At 50.2% G+C, this 23,485-nt stretch overlaps 1 protein-coding gene across 31 annotated transcripts; it reads right to left on the bottom strand.

Annotated features, from left to right (window-relative positions):
* Window positions 1-12,847, bottom strand: Gfi1b (growth factor independent 1B transcriptional repressor). 31 transcript variants are annotated; one of them, XM_087652587.1, is made up of 10 exons: window positions 12,017-12,351; window positions 9,107-9,281; window positions 8,552-8,641; window positions 7,737-7,809; window positions 5,902-6,025; window positions 5,169-5,306; window positions 4,174-4,445; window positions 3,229-3,366; window positions 1,915-2,179; window positions 1-739 (listed from the first exon to the last, which is right to left on the bottom strand). In XM_087652587.1, the coding sequence occupies exons 5-10, from the start codon at window positions 5,999-6,001 to the stop codon at window positions 561-563; spliced, it is 1,092 nt and encodes a 363-aa protein (XP_087508713.1). In that variant the 5' UTR covers window positions 6,002-6,025; window positions 7,737-7,809; window positions 8,552-8,641; window positions 9,107-9,281; window positions 12,017-12,351; the 3' UTR covers window positions 1-560.
* Window positions 12,848-23,485: the final 10,638 nt, after the last annotated feature.

Here is a 23,485-nt window from a genome sequence, read left to right on the forward strand (position 1 = left end):
TCACACACAAACAAATTCATCTTTATTATTGACATTGACGGGCAGGCAGGCTTCCTGCTTTCACAGCCTGGTGGCTCACCTGTGGAGCCACTCCCAGTGGGCAGATGAGTGTGGTCAGAGGTGAGGGACAGCCAGTACATCTAGCCAAAGCAGAGGGGTGCCAGACCTATAGGGCAGGGGACAACTCTGACTGGCAGGCAGAAAGAGAATCCCTAAAAATGCATTCACCAGCCGCAGAGAAGCAAGCAAGAAGGCTTCTTGGAGCCTGGCTCTTGCCTGTTTTTGCCATCTCTGCCCACAGAGTTTTGTTGCTTCTTTCTATGCTCTGGCAGCGGAAGTGACCAGAGCACATCTGTGACTGCTTCAGTTCCGAAAGGCCGGAGTTGACTCCTACACCCGCTGCAGTCAGAGAAGAGGCATGGCTTGGTTGAGGTCACCCAGTCTCGAAGGAAGCAGAGAGGCTCATGGGCAGGGCTGCTTCCAGGTGGCCTGAGGATCCGGACTGGAATCACGAGGCTGGCCTTCAGGCGAGACACACCGGGGCAGGCTGGCCAGTAGTCTCACTTGAGGTTATGTTGGCTCTCACGGTGACGTCGCAGGTCCACCTTGCGCTGGAAGCCCTTTGTGCACAGCTCACAGCTGAAGGGCTTGAAGCCTGTGTGCTTGCGGCTGTGGGTGATGAGGTTGGAGCTTTGGCTGAAGGCTTTCCCACACACCTGGCACTTGTGAGGCTTCTCACCTGGGGAAGGGACAGACAGCAGGGTAGGGGCAGGTGGCAGTGCTAGGCCTGCAGCCACCGCCCTGCACACACTCATTCTATATTGTGCTTCTTTTATGGCCATCCTTAGGAAGTGGGGGAAATAGTCAAGTGTGGTGTCCATGCCTCTGAACCCAGCACTCGGGAGGCAGAGGCAGACTGATCCCTGAGTTCTAGGCCAGCCTGGTCTACAGAGTGAATTCCAGGATAGCCGGGGCTACACAGAAAAATCTTGTCCCCAAAAATACAAAAAAAAAAAAAACAAAAAACAAAAAAACAAAAAAACAAAAAACAAAAAAAAAAACAACCCAAATATCCCCAAACCAAACCAAACCAACACAACAATGACAACAACAACAACACACACACAAAAAAGAAAGAAAGAAAGAAAGAAAGAAAGAAAGAAAGAAAGAAAGAGAGAAAGGAAGAAAGAAAATGTGTAGAGGCAAAGATTGCAAGTTTGAGGTTGAGGTTAGCCTTAGCTACATATTACCTTCAAGGCTAGCCTTGGTTACATGAGAATTTGTCTCAATAAGCAAGAAAGCAAACAAGCAAAATGCCCTTCTGATGGTCAACACCGTCCACTTGATGGGACTTAAGGTCACTCAAGAGACACACTGCTGGGAATGTCACTGAGGGATTTTCTGGATTGGGCTAACTGAAGGCTCACCCTAAATATGGCTGATACCTTCCGAAAGCAATGTGACCAGCTGCCTCGTGTTCCTACCACTGAGCCATCTTGCCATGATGGACTTCATCTCAAACTGTGAGGCACAATAACCCTTTTTCTTAAGCCGCCTTTGTCAGGCATCTATGTCACAATGATATGTCAGGTAACTGGTACAGTCTTTCTCTGGATTTCTCCATTTCTCAGCCTGTCCAAGCTGGCACAGGCCCTCCTTGATTCTCAATAAATCACTATGGCTGTGCAAGGGCTGACCCAAAGAAGCACTGAGGTCCAGTGGACAGAGTGAATGGCAGGGTGAATGAATCCCCATGCTGGCCTCTTTCTGCCCTCAGGCCCTTGCTGGCTGGGCTATCTTGCCAGTGTTTCTTTACAGCGAGTGATTGCCCAGTCCTACAGACCCTCCTCAGGGGGACCTCTGGGCAAATGGTGGGCTGCCAAGAAACCAGGCTCAGCATGGGCGCTCACTCACCTGTGTGGATGTAGGTGTGTTTCTTCATGTCCGACTTCTGGTGGAAGCGTTTCCCACAGAACTGGCAGGGGTAGGGCCGAGTGTCCGAATGGATGAGCAGGTGGGTGGACAGAGTGGATGAGCGCTTGAAGGCTTTGCCACACATCCGGCACTCGAAGCTACGCTCCTGCCGGAGGAAACGAGGCCTTGGGGGGTCAGGTGCAGGTGGGGCCTCGAGGCCCGGGACAGCCAAGCTGGGCGCGGGACTGGACCTGGCTGGGACACCCTGAGAAAGAGGACACTCCGTTGGGGTGGCCTCAAGAACAGGGGTCCAGAGGAGCAGGAAGAACCCCACCCCTGTCCCTGATTCCTCAGCGTGGCCTGAGGCTTGGGGTCTGACTTGCTTCCTATGAGATGTTTTCCCTGTGCCTCTCTCAGTATGTTCCCCAAAATCAGCCTCAGGGTGTGTTTGTTGACTGACTGATGAAATGGAAGTTTTTCAGGGATTCACCGGGAACACAGACTGAGTTCCTCTTAGCTGGTGACATGCTGCCTCAATTTAGTTAGGACAGGCTCTTGTGTAGTCCAGCTTGGCCATGAACAACTTATTATTGTAGGTAATGATAGCCTTGAGCTTCTGATCCTCCTGCCTGCACCTCCTGAGTGCTGTTATAGGCACGGCCATTCCGGGTTCATCTGGTGTTAGGGCTCGAACCAAGGACTTCATGTACGCCAGGCAAGCACGCTACCAACTGAGACCCGCCCCCACCAGCCCAGTAGCCACATGCTTTGGGGGCAGCCATTTCTGGTTGGTTTCTTCATCTCTGCACTGGGGCAGTTCCAGCCATGTCCTGGCTGGGCTGTGAGAGGCTGGGAAGTAGAGGACAGAGCCAGCTCCTGGCCTGTTGCTGAGGGATGGAAGCTCCTAGGGTCACATCCCGCCACCTTTCCCACCTCCCCGGGTGTTGGTAACCCACTTCTCTCTGGCCTGTGACCTTTCTCGAAGCAGGCAGAGTGCTGCTTAGATACCTGATCCGCTCTGGAAAGGAATGGGTCCCCACGGACAGAGATCAGGGGTGAGATATGCATTTAAATTGAACTCTAAAACTAAGAATTGAGGATGGCTGCGGGGCTACCCAGAGCATAGATGGTTTCCTCATAGACACACTCCAGCTCCCACCGTTAAATCCCCAGTTCCTTCCAACTAGATGTGAAGCCATTCAAACCAATCAGAGACCCAGAATGTTAGGAGTCGCAGACCCAGGGAGGCAAGTAGAGAGTCTGCTCCCCGCCCCAACCCGCCTGTGTCCCCTTCAGCCTTTGTCAGTTGCTCACCTGGGAATGCACGTGCGTGTGCTGCTCCAAACTCACAGCGTGGCCAAAGGTTTTGCCACAGATGTCACAGGCAAAGGGCCGGGTTCCGCTGTGAGAGCGGCGGACATGCACTTCTAGCCCATGAGGGGTGGAGAACACCTGAGGCAGAGCAAAGAGTCAGGCCCCCAGAAGGAGGAGGGCAGGTCTGTGGTTATCCTGGCCGTGGGCCTAGCTCCAGAGCAGGATGGAACAGGAGAAGGGCACCTCATTGGTGGCTTTGCTGTTCTGAAGCATATCTCAGGGAGTCTCTTACCTCTCTGTGGCAGTTTTCCTGTCTATAAAATGGGGGCTTCGGAGGGAGCCAGAAGGTCCCTCCATGCCCATCTGGAGGCTGAATGACCTGATAACATGAGAGAGTGCTCTCATATTGCACATGGGGCCCTAGCACTGCGTAAAACCAGGAAAACCCAGTTGTGGTGATACTTGCAATCCTAACACTTAGGAGGTGGAGGGAGAAGGATTAAGAATTCAAGGGGTTGGGGATTTAGCTCAGTGGTAGAGTGCTTGCCTAGCAAACGCAAGGCCCTGGGTTCGGTCCCCGGCTCTGAAAAAAAAAAAAAAAAAAGAATTCAAGATCATCCTTGGATGTAAAAAGAGCTCAGGTCCAGCCTGAGCTACACGAGATCTTGTCTCAAAAAAATAAGAATGCCAGAGCTAGCTAGAACCACATAGATGTTGTTGCTGATATCTCCTTGTGGGCTGGGGCACGTGTCTCAACCTCTCTCTATCCCCCAAGATCTTATTCATGTCAAGCAAAGGTAAGACAGTCAGGGCATGGTCTGAATCCAACATGGCCTCAAGATTGTAAGCACAGGACAGTCCAACCATAAATAATAGCAGGGCCCAAGGTCCTAGAGAGAAGGGGTGCTGAGCAGGGCGCACATGCCACCCATGCCCATCGCTTACCTTGTTACACTTGACACAGTGGTAAGTGTCCATGCCCGGAGAATAACGGAGGCTGAAGTCCAAGGGGGACTCGGTGCTGGGCACAAGCGGGCTGCCGTACAGCCTCACGGAGCGCTCCAGGAAAGCTGACTGCATGGTGGAGGGGGTCTGTTGGTAGCTGTGTCTGTAGGAGGAGGCCAGCGTATCCCAAGAGAAGCTGGGCTTATAGAAAGGGGGTGACTCGGAGAGTGGCGATTCCCCATCCTGGGGTTGGGATGTCACGTGAGGCCCCTCTGTACAAAGACATGTGCAGATGACTTATTTTGAGGATTTGCCTTCAGCTCTCTAATGTATGTTGTACCTGTGTGTGCACCATGTGAATGAGGGTGCCCTTAGAGGCTAGAAGAGGGTGCTGGATTCCACAGATGGAGCCATGGGCAACTGTAAGCTGCCTTGTGATGCTCAGGTCTTGGAAGACCAGTGAATGTTCCTAACTGCCACCAGTAGATTCTTTGTGTCTCTGTCTCTGTCTCTCTCTCTCTCTGTCTCTCTCTCTCTCTCTCTCCTTCCTTCTTTTCTTCCCTTCCTCTTTTTCTTTCTTATTCTTTCTAAACAGAGTCTTTCTATATGGCTTTGGCTGTCCTAGAACTCTCTGTGTGCCCTGGTGGTCTATCTCCCCTGGTGACCTCCTGTTGAGGATTCCAATGTGCAGCCTGACTGTGTACCATTGGTGAGTCTTCACTGCAGTTTCAGCTCTGTCCCCCTGGGGGACCACCAGGCCACTGCCCTATGGACCTTGCAGCTGCTTCACACACACACACACACACACACACACACACACACACACACACACAACTCCTCATGCTAGTCTAGACGTGCCCAGCAGAAGCTGAGAGTCCAGATGGCGTCTAGCAACTGATGCTCCCCAACCTCATGACCCTAAGAAGTGCTACCACAGAGCCAGCCACTTTCCTCTCTGGCACCTGGAGGAGACAAAGGAGACCCTGGCTGGGTACCTGGGGCTGAGGCCATCTTGGGAAGGCTCTGGTTCAGCAGCATCTCCTGCTTCTGTTTGACTGCGCTCCAGTCCAAGGTCTGGCTTGGAAGCAGTGTGCTGAGAACAGGGCTGCCACTCTGGGTATGTTCTTTTGCCACTGTGAGGAGATAAGACCCAAGAGTCACCACCATCAGTTCTGGAATGCCTGTGGAGAGCAAGGGGCACCATATTTCCAGGGAGAGGGCACCCAGGGACACCAGCCTGCTGCTGTTCACACCTCTGCTGGGACAGGGAGAGGTGTAGGAACCCAGAGCACCCTGACTTCAGACCTCAGTTGGAGCCATAGTTCCTTCCCGGCTCCCAATCCGATGCTCCCAGAACTCCACAGGCCAGAGGAGACGAGTGTTTATTTCATTCATTCACATATGCACTTACTCATTCATTCACTCAGCGACAGCTAAGAGACGCAGGAGAGATGCCATAGCATCATCAAGACAGTGCCAAGGCGGGCTGGAGAGATGGCTCAGTGGTTAAGAGCACCGACTGCTCTTCCAGAGGTCATGAGTTCAATTCCCAGCAACCACATGGTGGCTCACAACCATCTGTAATGGAATCCGATGCCCTCTTCTAGTGTATCTGAAGACAGCTACAGTGTACTTGTATATGATAAATAAATAAATCTTAAAAAAAAAAAAAAAAAAAGACAGTGCCAAGTAGGCGTGGGGTGGGCCATAGCCCAAGCGCAGACTCACCAGGAATTACGGCTGGAGGCCAGACCAGGTCATCGCCCTGTGCTCGGGGCTGGTGGTAGGTGTGCGCCTTCTTACTCTTCACTAGAAAGGACCTCGGCATTTTTTTTCAGAGTGTGCTCCGCACCTGTGGGGGATGGGAGGGAATGGGAGTGGCTAAGATCGACCAGTATCATTCCTTTGGAACAATGACACGCTATCCCATGCTGGTTTGTATAATGTTCCCCAAAGGTTTACATCCACCTGGCACCTGTGAATATCACATCAAGTTAGGATGTGCCCGAAGATCCGCCTTGCTCCCCAAATGACCAGTGTCCCCTGGGTGGGCTGGGCGTGGGGAGAGCTGCTTGTGCATCAGAAGCGGGGATTAGAGACATGCCTCTAAGATTCAGGACGCTAAGGGCTGCTTCCCGTTATCAAGAGCTCAGAGAGATCCATGAACTGATTTTTCTAGGAACTTCCAGAAGGAACCAAACATACTGACACCTTGACTTTGACCATGTGCCCCTCCCCCCAGAATGACGAATTAGTCACAGGCAGAGTATACTCATCCTTAGAAACTTGAGTCAGCCTGGACTGTGTTGGGAAAGAGAAGGGAGGACAGATAGACCTGGAACCCCTGAAGCAGGCACATGCGGACCCCAGTTAGTTGTACTTGAGGGACTGGGGTGCAGCTCAGTCGGTGGAGTCCTACGTGCTACATCCCCAGCACTGGAGAAAACCAGTTACGGTGGCACAATTTTATAACCCCAGCTCCTGGGAAGTGGGGGCAGGGGATGCAAGAGTTCAAAGTCATCCTCAGCAAGATATGAGTTCAGGGCCAGCCTGGGCTATCTGAAACCCATCCTCAGACAACAAATTTAAAAAGTTGTTTTTGAGAACCAGATTGACACGCTTACGAGACTACACATTCTGAGCTTAGATTTTTTAGATTAAAAGCTCATGGAGAAGCCAGGTGTGGTGGTGCCTGGCTTTAGTCCCAGCACTCGGGAGGCAGAGGCAGGTGGATCTCCCTGAGTTCAGGGTCAGTCTGGTCTATAGAGCATGTTCCAGGCCAACCAGGACAAGTATAGTGAGACTGTCTCAACAGAGCAAAGCAAACAAACAACAAAATACCTCCCCCCCCCACAAAGAAGCTCCTGAGGGGAGTTCCTCAACTTGCCCGTTGTTCAATCTGGGCAGACTCCTCACTTCTCCGGGCCAGTTTCCTTTACTTTAAGGTGTGCTGTGCTATCCAGCCTGGAATGCTGGCGAACAACCCAGGTTCTCACTGCCCATGCGTAGCAGGGATTGAGGGGGTGGGGCAGTGCTTAAAGGTGCTTGAGGCTAGTGAGGCAAGTAGAGACTTAATTGAAGCCGGTATTGCCCTGCAGGTGGGAGCCTAAGCCTGCAGCCAGCTCTCCAGAAATGGTGGGGATTTCTGTCTGTTAACTGTGGAAAGAAGCCTGAGGAGACCCATCCACTTCATCTGGTGGTTCAGTTTCCTTGTGGATGGACACGGAGAGGTGAATGTCCGTCAACTCCAGTGGTGGACATCATCATTTAACTTCTTAGTCAGGGACTGGGAGAGAACTGGAGGTCCGAATGAGCCAAAGGATCCGCCCAGTTCATAAGGCGGGAACCATGCTGACCTCCCTAGATGTCTCCTGCCGAGTCCTCTAAGACAGCATGTGGTTGCTCTCCCACTAGTGACTCCTATCCCTGTCCTAGTCTGTGCTGTGTTCTCACGGTCCTGGGAGACAGAGAGGCCCCTTGGTGTCCTTTATCCTCCCCATACTCCAGACTGTTCAGGCCAAAGCTCAGACTCCTCCCAGCCCCACCCAGGACCGGCCACTCACCGAAGGCTGCATCTGTGATATGCCCAGCAAAGGCGGGAAAAAGGATTTGGCTGCCTCTGAACAACAGTGAAGGCTAGGTGATAAGACCTCAGCTCAGACCAGGATGGAGGCAAGATTAGGAAAGACAGCTTGGAGTTTACTTAGCCTTGTGGCAAGGGTGCTTGAGTCACCTCTGTCCCAGGGGGTGAACCAAAACCAGGCAGGAGAGGCCTTAAGTCCACTTGCCCTATGGCCCAGAGTCCTGCTGGGGAGTATCGGTGGTTGGGGCTCTGTGCAGTGTAGACAGGTCCAGCACTTCTTGCTGTGAGGCCTATATTTAGATCACTAAGGAGGGGGCCTGATTCAATGTCTGTCATTGTTGGGAACTTGTAAGGTGCATGGCAGACACCTAGGCTGAGCTATCACATGGCCTCTCCACCGGCTGAGGAAAAGCTGAAGGGGCCAGGAGGGAGGCTAGGCTCAATCCAGCAGGTGCCCTCTAAGGATAAACCAGAGAGCTGCCATAAGTTCAATGCCCTCCGTTCTCTGAACTCTAAAATGAAGGATGGGACTTGGCCTCTTGGGTCTCTTCCACTGACAGATTCTTAGTTCTCTAAACAAAGGATTGGAAGGGCCTCTGCTCATTCTGGTACACACAGCGGCCACGACCTTATCTTCCAGGGCCAGCCTTCCTCCCCTGCCCCCTCCCTTCCTGGCCTTCTCCCTCCCACCCCAGTCCCCAAATCTCCCCAACCCTTCATTTGAGGGACTCTTAATCCTGAGCAGGGGGAAGGAGAGTGCATGCATATATCTAGGCCCAGGACCTCCATACTCACAGCACTGGGACAAAGGTTATTTGTTCAGCGTGGTCCATGTGCCACAGGCTATTCCAGGCCTTTCATGTCAGGTCCTCACTGAGACAGTCACTACGCAGTACATCAAGGAGGAAAACAAGCCATGGTGGCTGCTGTACTCGTGCATTGAGTACAGGGAAGTAGGAAGTGTCCTCAGGTTGCAGGTGGGGATCTCAAGGCTTAGAGAGGATGCTGACTCAGAGGTCAGGACAGAGCCAGGCCCAGGGCTACTGTCCTGCTTGGATTTGATTCCTGACCCACCTCTCTAACCCCCACCACACCGATCTCTGCTCCTCACAGTAGCCACTGGTGTAGATCATAGTATCAAAAGAAAGTGGGAGCTAGGAACAAGGGGTCTTTTTCCCCTGATCCTCAAAGATTCCACACAGGGTCCTAACAGCATCACGTGGAAAGTAGAAAAGAACAGATTTCCTTAAAGGCAGTTTTGCCCGTGGTCCAGTTAAAGACGACGCTAGGTCACTGACCCAAACCTAGAGCAGCACAGGATCAGCACCTCCTATATTCATAAGCACTTACTGAATGCATTATGCTTACAACAGGAAGAAAGAGGTCCTGGGTTTCTGGCTTCCTCCCATTGGGTTGCCTTAGCTCTATCCTTGCCCTTCTAGGGCAGGATAGCTGACACGTCGTCAGACCCCCAAGCCTACAGTAGCCAACTGTACCCAGAGAATTTCCTTTTGGTCTTTGTTAGCTGAGGAGAGAGAGAGAGAGAGAGAGAGAGAGAGAGAGAGAGAGAGAGAGAGAGAGAGGAAAGAAAGAGGAACCATTACCTGTAATGTAGTTAATTAGCAACCACTCAGTTTTGATTCACATGGACCATTCTGAGAAAGAGCTCAGGCAGAGATTGTGAAAGACACTGGGATTTCTTCATAAACAGAGAGTGATGGTATCTGGACACCGGAAAGAGGCCCCTTGTCAGGATCCTTTATAAACCTTCCATCCTGGGGCTGCCTGGAGGACTGTAGCATCCTGTACTCCCAGGTTGTGAGCATAGTGGGCTCGCCAGGTTTTCCTGACTCCAGGCATCTTGTGCAGCCCCTGGGGGATGAGTCTGATTCTGTGACCGCGTGCACCGCTAACCTGGGTTTGGTTTTCCTATCTCTCGGAGGAGACGGTTGGGCTGAGAGATTTCTAAACTTCCCCTTTACTCTAAAATCCCGTGTACAATCTGCTGACCTTCAGCTGGGGACTGACCTACCTTGCCTGAGACACTGGCCAGTTAGGTTCCCTTTTCAGGAGGGTTGGGCAAGACTGGGTTGATTCTCAGGGTCAGCTACAGGGGACCCTTTGGACTTCCTTATGTGTAAGGACAGAAGGGAGGGAGGTAACAAACAAGCTGCAGAGTCACATCACGGAGTCACAGCCAGGAGCCTGGGTGACCTTAGGGGGCCTCAAGTCAGTGGCCCACATGTGCGAGGCCCAGGGTTCAATCCCCAGCACCACCAATAAGCACATAAAGTCAGCAATGACCTCTGGCATACACCAAAGCACAGAGAAGCACAGAGTTCAGAGACTCTGACCATCGACATCCACAGCAACACCATCCTCAAGAGCTGAGAGGTGCAGGAGTCCGCCTAGGCAGGATGGATAAGCAAAGGGAGAGCCAGGCCAAAGCACACAATAGGATTCAGACTTCCAATGGAAGGAAATTCCAGCATACGTGGCATGATGAACCCCTCAAACATGGGGAGCAAGATAAGCTAGCGACAGAAGGCCAAATATCTAGTTGTGCAAAATAGGCAAGTTCACAGACTGGAGTAGATTTGAGGTTAGCGGGGCTGGGGCAGAGGAACAGAATTGGTTAATAGGTGTGGCGTCTGAGTTTCACAAATGGACACGGCCTTGGGGATCAGTGGTGACCATAGTTGAACAAGATGAATCTACTCAATTGCTAATGGATCTGCTCCCCAGCTCTTATGATGAGCTCGGCATATGGGGCAAGCATCTGGAGTCCTGGATACTTGGGAAGAAGTCAGGAGGATTGCTTGAGCCCATGAGTTCTGGGCCAGCCTGGTCAAACAGAGGAGAAAGTGGGTCAGTGAGCTATCTTAATGAGTGGAACACTTGTCACACAGGCCTGATGACTTGTATTGTCCTGAGAACCCACAGGGCAGAAGGAAAATGGACTCCAAAAGTTGTTCTCTGACCTCCACATGTCTTCCAAGGCATGTGCGCCCTGCATCTCTCTTACACACACACAAACAAACAACAATACTTTTTGTAGTTCTTCTGAGGCAGAGCATCTCTAAGAGACGCTAGCTATTCTGGAGCTCTCCGTGCAGACCAGGCTAGCCTCAAACGCACAGAGCTCCACCTGTCTCTGTCTCCCAAGTGCTAAGGCTATAGGCGTGCGTCTCCAGGCCTAGTTAATGATAGTAATCTTAAGTTAAAAACAGAAAGGAGAGATTAAAAAATAATGAAGTAAAAGAAGAAAGGGGCTGGAGATGCAGCTCAAGACAGGAGGTGGGAGCGGAAATTAAGGGTCTTTTTAAAAGCTATATAGTGGGGTTTGGGGATTTAGCTCAGTGGTAGAGCGCTTGCCTAGCAAGCGCAAGGCCCTGGGTTCAGTCCCCAGCTCCGAAAAAAAGAAAAAAAAAAAAGCTACATAGTGTAAAAGGAGAGAAGGAAGGAGTTGGGGACCTGGGAGTGTACGTCTGTGGTAGACTCTGAATCCCATGCCCACACACAAGAACAGCACGCAACTCAAAAGCAAAAAAAATGGTCAATTTTATGGACATGTTTTACCTTGATGGAAACAAAACAAACAAAACATTGTCTGCACTTGTCTATACCAAGAGCAGAGCATCCCAACCCCTACCCCGCCGTGGCTGGGATTGCCACCAGAAAGGAACCAATACAAACACCTTCAAACGTAGGAGCCTCCTGCTATTTCTGCCTGGGAGTGTGCTTTGGGTCCCAGTGAAGGGAGACCTTGAGCGATCTGCTCCCCAGAACCTCTAGGGGGACCTGCATCCACCTTTTCTGAGGTGCCAGGAATGGCGATTACCACTGGGGTGATTCCATCAGTCAGACCGAAATCATCCAGAACTGCTTGACTCTCCCAAACTTTCTACAGGTTGACCCCCTAAATCAAGACGTTACCTCTCTCCTGAGGGAGGACTTTGCAGGACTTGGAGGAGCACAGGTGGGTAGGCTCAACTCTACCAGCACCCAGGCTGCTGGACCCCACAGCCAGCGGTGCCTTGACTTTCCCCACAGTAGTCTCACAAAGATGCTGGCTTTCTCAGGACCCACACAGACCACAGCATCTGTGGGCATCGCTTCAATGAGCCCTGGTCTCTAAGAAACCCACCACTCAAACTCACCTTTTCCTCTAGGTAAAAAGAGCCAAGAACCCCTGGCACCGTCTCCCCCCCCCCCCCCCCCCCCATAATCCTGTGCTTCCTAGAGGCTGCTCCGCCTCACCTTGTCACTCCCCTTCAGTGAATTCCTTAGGAGAGGGTGTCTGACTCCCCGGTGCTTCCAGGAACTTTTGAGGTTGTCAGAGACACCAATTCCGTCTGAGTTCCTGGCAGAGGGCAGTTCTGGCTCAGGGAGACACCGATTTGTGTCCCTCTGGTGCCCCTAGAAAAGTGCCGTGTGTGTGTGTGTGTGTGTGTGTGTGTGTGTGTGTGTGTGTGTGTGTGTGTGGAGAGAGAGAGAGAGAGAGAGATTGAGAGAGAGAGAGAGAGAGAGAGAGAGAGAGAGAGAGAGAGAGAGAGAGAGAGGGAGGGAGAGAGAGATTGTATCTGGGTGAAAATGAAGCGTAACCGTCTACAAAATTCACAGGAGGGAAAACGCGATTCCTGCGCTATCGTGGGGCATCTCAGTCTGGCGCGTGTTCCTTCCTCCTTTTCTCCCCTGGTGATGAGCACTGGGTCCAGAAGAGAGACTATCACAGTATTCTTCCTTTCACCATAAAGGGAAGCAGATACCCTTCCTGCCTTCGGCACCAGGACAGGAACTCTTCAGCGGAGCCCAGCCGGCACCGGTCTGGCAGCACTCACCGTCAGGGAGCTGTCCCTCTCCTGAGTTCTGCCCGAGTCCTGAGAGCCGAGAACCTCCACGCTGACTGCTCTCAGCTCTGTCAACTTTATGAGTCTCTGCACAAACAGACACTTCTCCTTTTCGTTTCTGTGTTTTCCCCCCTCTACTGTTCCCCTCCCTGATTTTCAATCTGATTATTTGTGTCAAAATCTGGCGGCTGCAGCGTCAGCCAATGACCAGGGCGCCCGAGTGCAGCCACATTTGCTTATCAAAACTTCACAGAAGCTTCTAACCCACTGGAATTTTCTCCAGAAACTTTGAGTAGCATTTGGGTGAAAAGGAGTAGTTAACTTATTAAAATTTAAAAGTCAAGCGTTTACTTACAGTCCCTTGACTTCGGGGGGCTGTGGGAAGGAGCTGGCCCTTGCTTTAGGTTTTCTTTCCCTTCCCTCCTTCCCTCTCTTCCTCTCCCCTTTCTCTTTTCTTCTTTCCCCATCCTTCCTCCTTTTCTTCCCCCTTTCCTTCCTTTCCTCATTCTCTTTCCTCTTTTTCTTCCTTTACCCCTCCTCTCCTGGCTTCCAGCATCACAGGGCATCAGAGGGGCCCCTGTGCATTAAAGCTCTTGGATCCTGGGTCAGTACAGATCACCCATAACCAACAAGATTCCATCTCCCACTGAACTCATTTATATTAAAAAAAAAAAGGAGTTTCCCCAAGACAACCACAGGCCGGTAGAACTGCAGGCAGGCAGAGGAGAAGAACAGAAAAAAGTAAGGTAGTGAATTTGGGGGCCTTGGCCCCTGTGCCTGGTGAAGTCCAAGTACAGATTGAATGCCAAGTACTAGGGCTGGCGTGTGCTGCCATCTAGTGGCAGCAAAAGAGACAAAGAGGTCCATGGGGGCCCCTCTGGATACCCAGGCCAACATGGGCCATTTCACCCCATTTGAGCAGAGCCCCATTCCCTGGTCCCCACTTTCTTTCTCCTCCTCTGCCCCTTGGCCTCCTCCCGTTTGGAGATGACTGATTTATTCCAGGAGGTTTTGCATACAGAGACTCCACCAAACAGCACTGTTAGCTGATTTGCATGCTCTTGCAGCCAGGACTGGAGAGATTTTACATTTCCTTCATAAAGAAAACAAACGTGGGGACAGGAAGCACCAATTGGAACTGCAGTCCAAGGTTCGAAGGGTAGAGAAAAGAGACGTTTCCTCTGAGGCCTTTCTGCTGAGGGGCCAACCCTGTGGCAGCGGCCGGAGGCCACAAAAGATTCCCCAGGGGTACACAGAACACCAGGGATACAGGTCCCAACTGGTGGCCACGGACAGGAGACAGCTACATCCAGCCCCTTGTTCTCTCTTTATAAAAGAGACTTAGGGAAAATCTTGAATATTCTTTGGATGGTACATGTTGCCAGCCAGTGCTCAGTAGGAACTAAGCCATTATGCAGAAAACTTAATAGACCATACTTAGGACATTTTTAAACCCTTCCCTGACAGGGACCAGCCCCCATTTCTTGTCACATACACTTACACTTGCTGTCTTTCCCGCTGAGCCACATCTCATTCAAATCCTCCTCTGTTGACATCTTTAATGGTTGTCACTCCCCTTCCCTCCCCATAACCTTACCAAAGCTTTCACTTTCTGAATGCACAATCGTTTGCCTGAAGCCTGGCCTCAGGCTGCCATGCAGGACAGCCAGTTGAACAGTGGCTCTGAAGCTGTGGTCACACTAAAGAAGGGGTGGGGCTTGCCGCCACTGAAGGACCCCAGACCCAGGTCTCTTTTAGGCTACGACCCCCCTTCTTTGGGAGAGCAGTGGCCAGGGTACCAGCCCCTTCATACCAGGACCCCCACTTGGCATGACAAGCCCACACAGCCCTGGACCAAGCCACTTTAGCTGGCCTCTGGAGCCAACACTGCTTCTGTAAGTGGTCAGTCATGGAGGCTGTGCCTTCGTTTTGTTCTTAAGGGCTCAATGCCTCCAGAGACGTGGTCATTCATTCGCTTATTCAGCAGCTCTTAAATGAGGTGCTTCTCTTCCTCCTCCTCCTCCTCCTCCTCCTCCTCCTCCTCCTCCTTCTCCTCTTCTTCCTCCTTCTCCTCTTCTTCCTCCTCCTCCTCTCTTTTCTATGCTTGGTCAAGGTCTGTTAATAGGAGCCCCTGTTGTACCCTCTCACATGGCTGTAGGGATAAACACCTTTTTTTTTTAAATTTATTTATTTAATGTATGTGAGTACACTGTAGCTGTCTTCAGACACACCAGAAGAGGGCATCACATCCCATTACAGATGGTTGTGAGCCACCATGTGGTTGCTGGGATTTGAACTCAGGACCTCTGGAAGACCATCAGTGCTCTTAACCGCTGAGCCATCTCTCTAGCCCGATAAACACCTTATAAGGCTGTGACCATACAGGGCAAATGACAGAAGACTAAAGGAATGCTTTTGTCCCACCTTTTAAATATTTTATTTTTATTTATGTATAAGAATGTAGACAGACTTAGGTGCTAGGAATCAAACCTGGGTCCTCTGGAAGAGCAGCCAGTGCACTTAAACACTGAGTTATCTCTCCAGTCCCCAGAAGTGGCCTCTAAATGGATGCCTGGGCGGATAGGAGAGACTGAGAAGAGAAACATCACAGACAGAGAGCTAGAGGCCAGGAAGTCAGGGGAACTGGCCACAGCCAAGTTCAAGTGAAAGACTGAATCCAGGGGAGCCCAGTGAGGACAGAGGAAACAAAGCCAGGGAGGGCATGTAAAGGCTGCCCCTGATTTCCCTTTACCTGGGGGCCCAAAGTATGCATGTCGGAGCTTAGCAGTCAGTGTCCTCCACAATGTCAGCACTCTGTCAGATAACAACTGGATTTCAGACGCCAGCTGCAGAAACTCAATACAAGTTATTTAAAAGTTTTGTTTTAGATTTATTCATTCCATGTGTTTGAGTGTTTTTTTAAAGATTTATTTAATTTATATGAGCACACTGTAGCTGTCCTCAGACACACCAGAAGAGGGCATCAGATCCCATTACAGATGGTTGTGAGCCACCATGTGGTTGCTGGGAATTGAACTCAGGACCTCTGGAAGAGCAGTCGTTGCTCTTAACCGCTGAGCCATCTCTCCAGCCCTGTGTTTGAGTGTTTTGCCTGCAGATATGTGATAAATTATTTCTCTGCCGTCGAAGTGAGCCAACCCAAGCCAGATTAGATGCAGGTTTATTGGGAAGCTGCTCTCCAGTGAGTTCACTAACCCCAAGGACTGATGAGACCAGGGAAGTCACCATGGGAAGAGAGAAGTTGGGGGTGGGGAGAAAGAGAGAAAGGGTGAAGTGGTAGAGAGAGGAGATCAAGGGAGAGACCAAAATGTCTGGATTGTATAGTAAACAACCTCTGAGGGGGAAGGCAGAGTTGAGGGCAGGCTATGCCAGGTAGGGACTGAGGAATGCTGGTAAAACCTGGAGGGATGCATTGCTATGTAAAATATGCACCTCAGTCTCTTGTCTGGGGTGGGGTCTGAAAGCAAACAGTATGTATGCTCACTCTGTCCAAGCCTAGTACCTCCGGACATGAGAAGAAAGCATCAAGTCCCTTAGAGCTACAGGTGGTTCTGAGCTACCATGTAGGTGCTGAGACTTGAACTTGGGTCTTCTGCAAGAGCAACAGGTGTCCTTAGCTGCTGGGCAGCGTTTCCCGCCCTAACGCTCACTAATTTGACGACACTAGCCTAACAACCACATCCTGCCACTGATCACGTTCCGCCCCAGATCCGGTTGGATGCAGGCGCTGCTATCGAGATACAATCTGGATTCTCAGTGGTCTTCATTGTCTAGATTACTTTTCTCATTGTGTGGCAAAACACGGAAGAGGGTAACTTAATGAAGGAAGGTTTGCACGAAGCAGCCTCTCGCTGGAAGCAGAGAGAGGTGAATGCCTTTTCCCGGTCTCAGTGGCTCTGTGACCCCACAACTCCTGCCTTTTGGCCCATCTGCAGAGTTAGCACCCTGTGAATGACAAGGCCACATTCCACTGCAAGCTTGGGTTGTGGTCTGTTCCCTGCTACCACAGCCAGGGTGTGTCTTGGGGAGCAAACCTCAGACAACACTTCCTGGGGCAGTTGCTTTTCAACACAGGATCTTTCAGCGATAGTCTCAGGTCAGGTCCCCTCCTTTCAAATGAATTTGCATATTTCCAAGTTGGTCTTGCCTATTATCCCAGGAAAGAGACAAAGAAGGCTTCTCTTTAGGAAATTGTTTTATTTATTTACTTATGATGATGATGATGATGATGACGACGACGGCGACGACCACGGTGGTGGTGGTGGTGGTGGAGGAGGTGTGTGTACGCACAGACATACACATGTGGGGCTGTTGAGGTGGTTCAGTGGAAAAAGGCACACACCACACAGGTCTAGGGACCGGAGTTCAATACCCAGGATCTGCATAGAGAAAAGGCTCTCTCTCTCTCTCTGTCTGTCTGTCTGTGCTATCTATCTATCTATCTATCTATCTATCTATCTATCTATCTATCTATCTATCATCTATCTATCATCTATCTATCTATCATCTATCTATCATCATCTATCTATCATCTATCTATCTATCTATCTATCTATCTATCTATCTATCATCTATCTATCTATCATCTATCTATTGAGTGGGTAAACACTTGCCATGGCATCTGTGTGGAGGTCAGAGGACTACCTGTGGGTGTCACTCCTCTCCTTCCACCATGTGGTCCAGGAGACTGAACCCAAGCTGTCAGCTTGGGACAGGCACTTAAACAAACCACTGAGCTATCTCCCTGGAGCCAAGTCTTCTCGGTTGTGGGGCTGATCCTTTTCTTGTCTCTGCCTCGTTTGTATCTTTAAGCTCATCTCTGCTCCTTTCTCGTCAGAATGGTTCAATAAACTCTACACATGGCGTTCTCAGGAATCTGTGGCTTCAAGCTCCAGATTCTTCTATATCCTTTAATAGACCAGTTCAGAAGGCTTAAGAATTATAGGATCAGATAATCATAGCCATGACCTCACTTCTTTGACTGTGCAGTTTGACTCACAGTTTAAGAAGGGGTACTGAGTAGAAAGGTTGGGGAGATGGCCCATGGGTAAAGTGCTTGTGGCACAGCGTCAAGATCTGAGTTCAGGTTCCCAGGACCATGTAAAAAGCCAGGCATGGCTTCATGCACTTGTGACCCAGTACTTGCCAAGCAGACTCAGTAAGATCTCGGGGGGGGGGGGGGTGCGGCGGCACATCGACCGGACAGATTAGCCAATCCGTGTGCTCCGAGCCCAAAGAGATATTCCCGTCTCAAACACAGAGAACCACTGAAGAAGACACTCAACACGATCCCCTGGCCTTCACACTTGCACACAGAAGAGGAGGAACCCAAGAATAGGCCAGGTGGCCTTTGCCATCTGTGAGCCTTCCGTTGAATCTGGGGTTTATCTTTCTCTATGTATTTTGGTGCCAGGAAAACACCCATTTGCATGCGCGGCTTGAAGTGCAAGATCAGGGTAGTAGGCAGAGAAGAGGAGAAGACCTGGACTCGACCGGGTGGGAGTGGGGGGATGGGAAGGGGGTCAGGTGGAGGGGTGGGAATGGGGGTCTGTGGCCTCTTCCAAACCTAGGCTTCTTTCCAGGATCAGCCCGACCCGCGTGAGCACTCTAGCTCCTAGAGAAGCATTTTACTATGTGGCCACACGGTGGCACTCTCTCCTCCTTTTCGTTGAACAAAAATAATTTAAAGGCACCGTTTGAATCATAATATACGAATGAATAGAAATAAGAATCTAAAATTTGCCTCTTTATTGATATTTTAATGTCAATTTCTTTTTAATTTCCGTGCCTTTTCCTTTTCTCTCACCCTGTCTCCATCGGCCTGTCTCCTTTCTTTGCCTCCCCTCCTTCCAATCCTCCTCCTCCTCCTCTCTCCATGCCTCTCTCTCCATGTCTTTCGCCCATCATATGTGAGTGTAGTGGCTTCAGTTCAACCTTATCATTACTGACATTTGCCTGGGTAGCCATGTGGCTAGAAGAATCTTCCCAAGGTGGAGAAACAGCTTTTCAAAGTCCTCCAACCCCGCCGTGAGGCAACATTCTGAAAAAGAGCATAGGGTGAACCCCTGGTCTATTGGACATGGTGGGGAGAAAGAGCAGTGTCGGGTAGCAGTGTTCAAGTCATTCCTTCGACACCTCCAGCAACCTGTTTCTGGGTTTACTATATATGAGTACACACTGTCAGACACACCAGAAGAGGGCATCAGATCCCCTTACAGATGGTTGTGAGCCACCATGTGGTTGCTGGGATTTGAACTCAGGACCTTTGGAAGAGCAGTCAATGCTCTTAACCACTGAGCTATCTCTCCAGCCTCTTGTTTCTGGGTTTAGGAAGACTGTTGAGAACCCTGTCTCATCCTTCCCCATAATGCCTTACGTTGGAATCCAGAAAATTTGTGGATTTTCCTTAAGAATACTGAAGCCGTCCCACACACATACACAGCTGAAGGCTTGTCCTGATGCTCAGTGTGCAAGGCCAGGTGTGGTGTTTACCAAGGGAGAGAGAGCATGGTCTCCCTGGGTGGGCATCACAAGAACATGCAGGACTTTTACCCAAAATTCCCTTTGTTTATGCCTTATACGCCCTCAACTCAAGGAATGCCATTTCTGATTCTGTTTTGCTTTGTTTGCTCAAAACAGAGTTTTTCTGTGTGGTGCTGGCTGTCCTGGAACTCGCTCTGTAGACTTGAACTCAAAGATCTCTGCCTCTGCTTCTCAAGTGCTGGGATTAAAGATGTGTGTCACTACCACTGGGCATCACCTGACTTTTTACAGTCAAGTGAGCTGTCTGGATGTGAGATGGCCAGAACTCTGGACTCTCGTCCTTTGCCAGTTAGCATGTGTGTGTTGTAACTCAGGGCAGAGCCGATGGAGCTTGCTGCTACAGGAGGCCAGTGAGAGCTGTTGGCTGGGATGAGATTGAGGAGCCTGTCTGTTTATTTCAGGGAGGGGCCAGGCAAGCTGCCAACCTTGAGGGGGAAACTGAGGCTCCGTGAGAAACCCTCTGGGTTACCTAGTGTTGTCAATATGACAGAATCTAGAATTAGCCAGAAGACCTCTGGGTGTGTCTGTAAGGGAGTGTCTAGCCTGGGTTAAATGAGGTGGAAAGACCCCACCCTGAATATGAGGGGGTGCCATTCCACAGGCTGAGGTCTTGAACTGAGTAAGAATGAGAGATGAGCTGGGCACCAGTGTTCTTCCTGACTGCAGGTGCAGTGTGACCAGCTGCTTCAAGCCATCTTCCCTGCTGAAATGGACGGGTACCCTGAGCGGAAATCAACCTTTCTTGTCTCAAGTAGACTTAGCCAGGTGTTTGGACAGCTCTGAGAGGAAGCAATGCACTTGGCTCCTGAGAAACATCGAGGGCAGAGAAGCGCCCCCCCCCCCCCTTCTCACCTCCTTTCCGGAGGCCTTTGTTTTATTGCCTGTAATCTTGACATCTCAGTCTACTAAATGTAAATGGCCACTGGCCTCCAGCAGGGCAGGCAGCCTCCAGCTGCAGTGTGTGGACTACATACTATGGCTGGATTTGACCCACACTGGCGGCACATGGTGATGAACAGGCCTCAGACTTAGCATCTGCAGAGCGAGACAGAATGACGCTCCCATGGGCGTCATCAGAAGGTTGAACTGTAGTCAGCTCTCAGCTCGCTTAGCTGGCAGCTGACTGCACACTCACGCTCTGACCTTTTTCCCTTTAGTCGAATGTCCAAGAGAAACCTTGGTAGCTGGGGGTGGAGAGGAAGACAGGAGGACAGGGCAGACGGTGTTGGCCTAGGACCAATCAGGCAAGCTGTGTGAATTTACATGGTGGGTTGATCATTAATGAAGCACCTGGCATTTGGTTACTGCTCTATAAACTTCCAGTGACTTCCGCCTTTGCATTGTCCTAAGAGACTCTGAGAAACTTCACCCTGAGACTGCAGGAGGCGAAGGAGAAAGTAAAAGTCCTGGACAGTGGCCAAGTGGTGTGGAAGGGTTGGCGGGACTCTTCTTTGGTCCTAGGAAGAAGCATTTTGTGATGACTGGGAATAGGATCAATAGAATTTGTTAAAGAATTGGGGTCTGAACACCAGTCCCTGGGCACACTGACACGATGGCCAAGGGCACACTGGCCTTAGCAGGAGAGTGCCTCACTCACTAGTGTACAGAGCCATTTCAATGGACCGTACACACTTACTGCAATGTGTGCTTTGTCCAGCAAGCCGTGTGTGTGTGTGTGTGTGTGTGTGTGTGTGCGCGTGTGTGTGTGTGTGTGCGTGTGGTATGTGCGCACGTGCGCATATGTTCATTACCGTAAGTGGTTCCCTCATAGCTACCTAGTGGGGAGAAGAAAGGAATTTTCACCGCAGGTAGAAAATGCAAAGCTTTAAAGTAAGGAACAAGAGCTCAGAGAGCGAGTGTCCCTTTGCAGGGGACTGTCCCCATCTGCCCCATGGGCTCCACTTCCACGCAGATCAGAACTAGGGAGAGAGGCAGGGGAGGAGTCAACCAGGAAGCCAGAATTTGTACCCAATTTGCATTTCCTTTTAAAAGCAGGGGCCGTCCTCCGAGAACTTTCTTTCCAACTGGATTTGGTCAGAGTTCCTCAGAAGCAGAGGCATGGTTCTCCGCCTGACACCACATGGCTCTTCAAATACCTTCTCAAGTCTTATTGTATACAAAATTCAAACAGAGAAGCCAACGAGCCCCATCTCAGGAACACTCCGGATCTACCATCTACATTAGATCACAGTGTTTGCCAAATCTGTCTTTTCTCTATTGATCCACGTAGACATTTATGTGGCATGTTTAGTTCTGATGGAATAGTTTGAAAACACAGACAACAGGACAATTCATCCACAGTTGAGTATATTTCTCCTGAAAATAAGAGTAGTTATCGCTTAAGTAGACAAAAGGTGGGCGTTTCCTAAAGTTGTCCAACAGCCAGCCATCACGGTCACTGCCAATTTCCAAAAGTTTAGTTCTTTCTCTCTCTGTCTGTCTGTCTTTCTCTCTCTCTCTTTTTCCCTCAAGGTTTTTCTTCTCTCTCTCTGGGGTGTGTGTGTGCACAGAAAGTGCACTTATCCATTGTGCCCAGGTGGAGGCCAGAGGACAATGTTAAGTATTTCTTCTACTAATCCCCACATTGGTTTCGATTGTGTGTTTTTGACAGGGTCCTTCTCTGAAACTGGAGCTCACCAGTCCAGTTCGAAATGGTCCTGATTCCTCTATCCATTCTCCACATCCCAGAGACAAGATGAAGTGCCTTCATGTGCTAGGCTCCTCAGGACCTGGCCTGCTCACAGTTCCAGCAGTTCCTGTGCAGGCCCATTAACTGATGACCAAGGACAGACTCTGTTTCTTTCCCCCTTTTTTCTTTTCTTCTTCCTTTTTCTTTTCCTTTCTTTTTTGTTTTTGCTTTTTTTTTTTTTTTTTTTTTATTTTTCCAAGACAGTGTTTCTCTGCGTAGCTCTGACTGTCCTGAAACTGACTCTGTAGACCAGGCTGGCCTTGAACCCCAGAAATTCGCCTGCCTCTGTTTCCCGAGTGCTAGGATTAAAGGTGTGTGCCACCAACCACCCACTTTACTCAATTTCTTTATAAAATTGGGTTGCTCTGAAGGTTACACATACGCATGCAAACACTCAGAACAGCATGGGGTTTTGGTTCATGTCACCTGTGTCTTGTCTCCTGTATCTCCTAGCTAGGACAGCAGCTTCCTGACTGCTCCAGCATTCTTGTCCCTGTCTTTTTCCACACACATTCCTGCTCTTCCTAGCCTGGTCTTAACAGGCTTCTGTTTTCCTGGCTAATGCTCCATTTGCAGCATTATCAGTCGGGGGTGTAGCTGTTACGGTGCCCTCTGGAACACCTGTCGGGTGGTAGTTATTATTGCCCTACAATTTTCCTGTCTCTTTGGTCTATAAAGTTCATGAGTATCCCTCTCCTGTACTTCTGAAGGACCAAGTGGGATCAACCATTATTCCCGATGTTTCTGTGAGAGCAGTTTGAATAAGATTAGCATTTACATCAGTGGATTACGAGCAAAGAACACTTTGTACCACAAAGTGGGTGGGCCGTGACAAATTGGAGCAAGGTTGAGTAGAACAGACTCCTCTCCATAGTTTTGCTATAGTTGGCCTTTAGACTTGACCTGCAACATTTTTTTTTCCTGCTTGGCAACTTGCAAACACCCTACAGAGTTTGGACTTCATAGGCTCCATAATGGTGTGGTCCAAGGATTTCAATCTCTCTCTCTCTCTCTCTCTCTCTCTCTCTCTCTCTCTCTCTCTCTCTCTCTCTCTCTCTCTCTCTCTCTCTCTCTCTCTCTCTCTCTCTCTGTGCGTGTGCGTGTGCGTGTGCGTGTGCGTGTGCGTGTGCGTGCGTGTGTGTGTGTGTGTGTGTGTTCAAGTTATACTCAGGATGCTTTAGAACCAATCAGTTAACCATTATGTTAAGAACCTTTATGAGGGTTGGGGATTCAACCCAGTAGTGAGAGAAGGGAACCGGTGTAGATGAGAATGTAGATCTCCATTTAAAAATAACAGATGTAGACTGAAGAGATGACACAGCGGGTAAGAGCACTGGCAGCTCTTCCAGAGGCAATTCAATTCCCAGCAGCCACAGGGTGCCCCACAACTATCCTGGGATATGTTGCCCTCTTCTGGCATGCAAGTGTAAGTGCAGATAGAGCACACAAGGTAAGTCTTAAAAAAGAAGACCGGGGTTTGGGGATTTAGCTCAGTGGTAGAGCACTTGCCTAGCAAGCGCAAGGCCCTGGTTTCAGTCCCCAGCTCCAAAAAAAAAAAAAAGAATAAAAAAAAAAAAAGAAGAAGACAGGGTGGATGCTAGAAATGGAGAGGGAACATCTGAACAC

This window comes from Rattus norvegicus, chromosome 3 (genome assembly GCF_021556685.1).
Source record: "Rattus norvegicus strain SHRSP/BbbUtx chromosome 3, alternate assembly SHRSP_T2T, whole genome shotgun sequence".
In the NCBI taxonomy this organism is placed as follows: domain Eukaryota; kingdom Metazoa; phylum Chordata; class Mammalia; order Rodentia; family Muridae; genus Rattus; species Rattus norvegicus.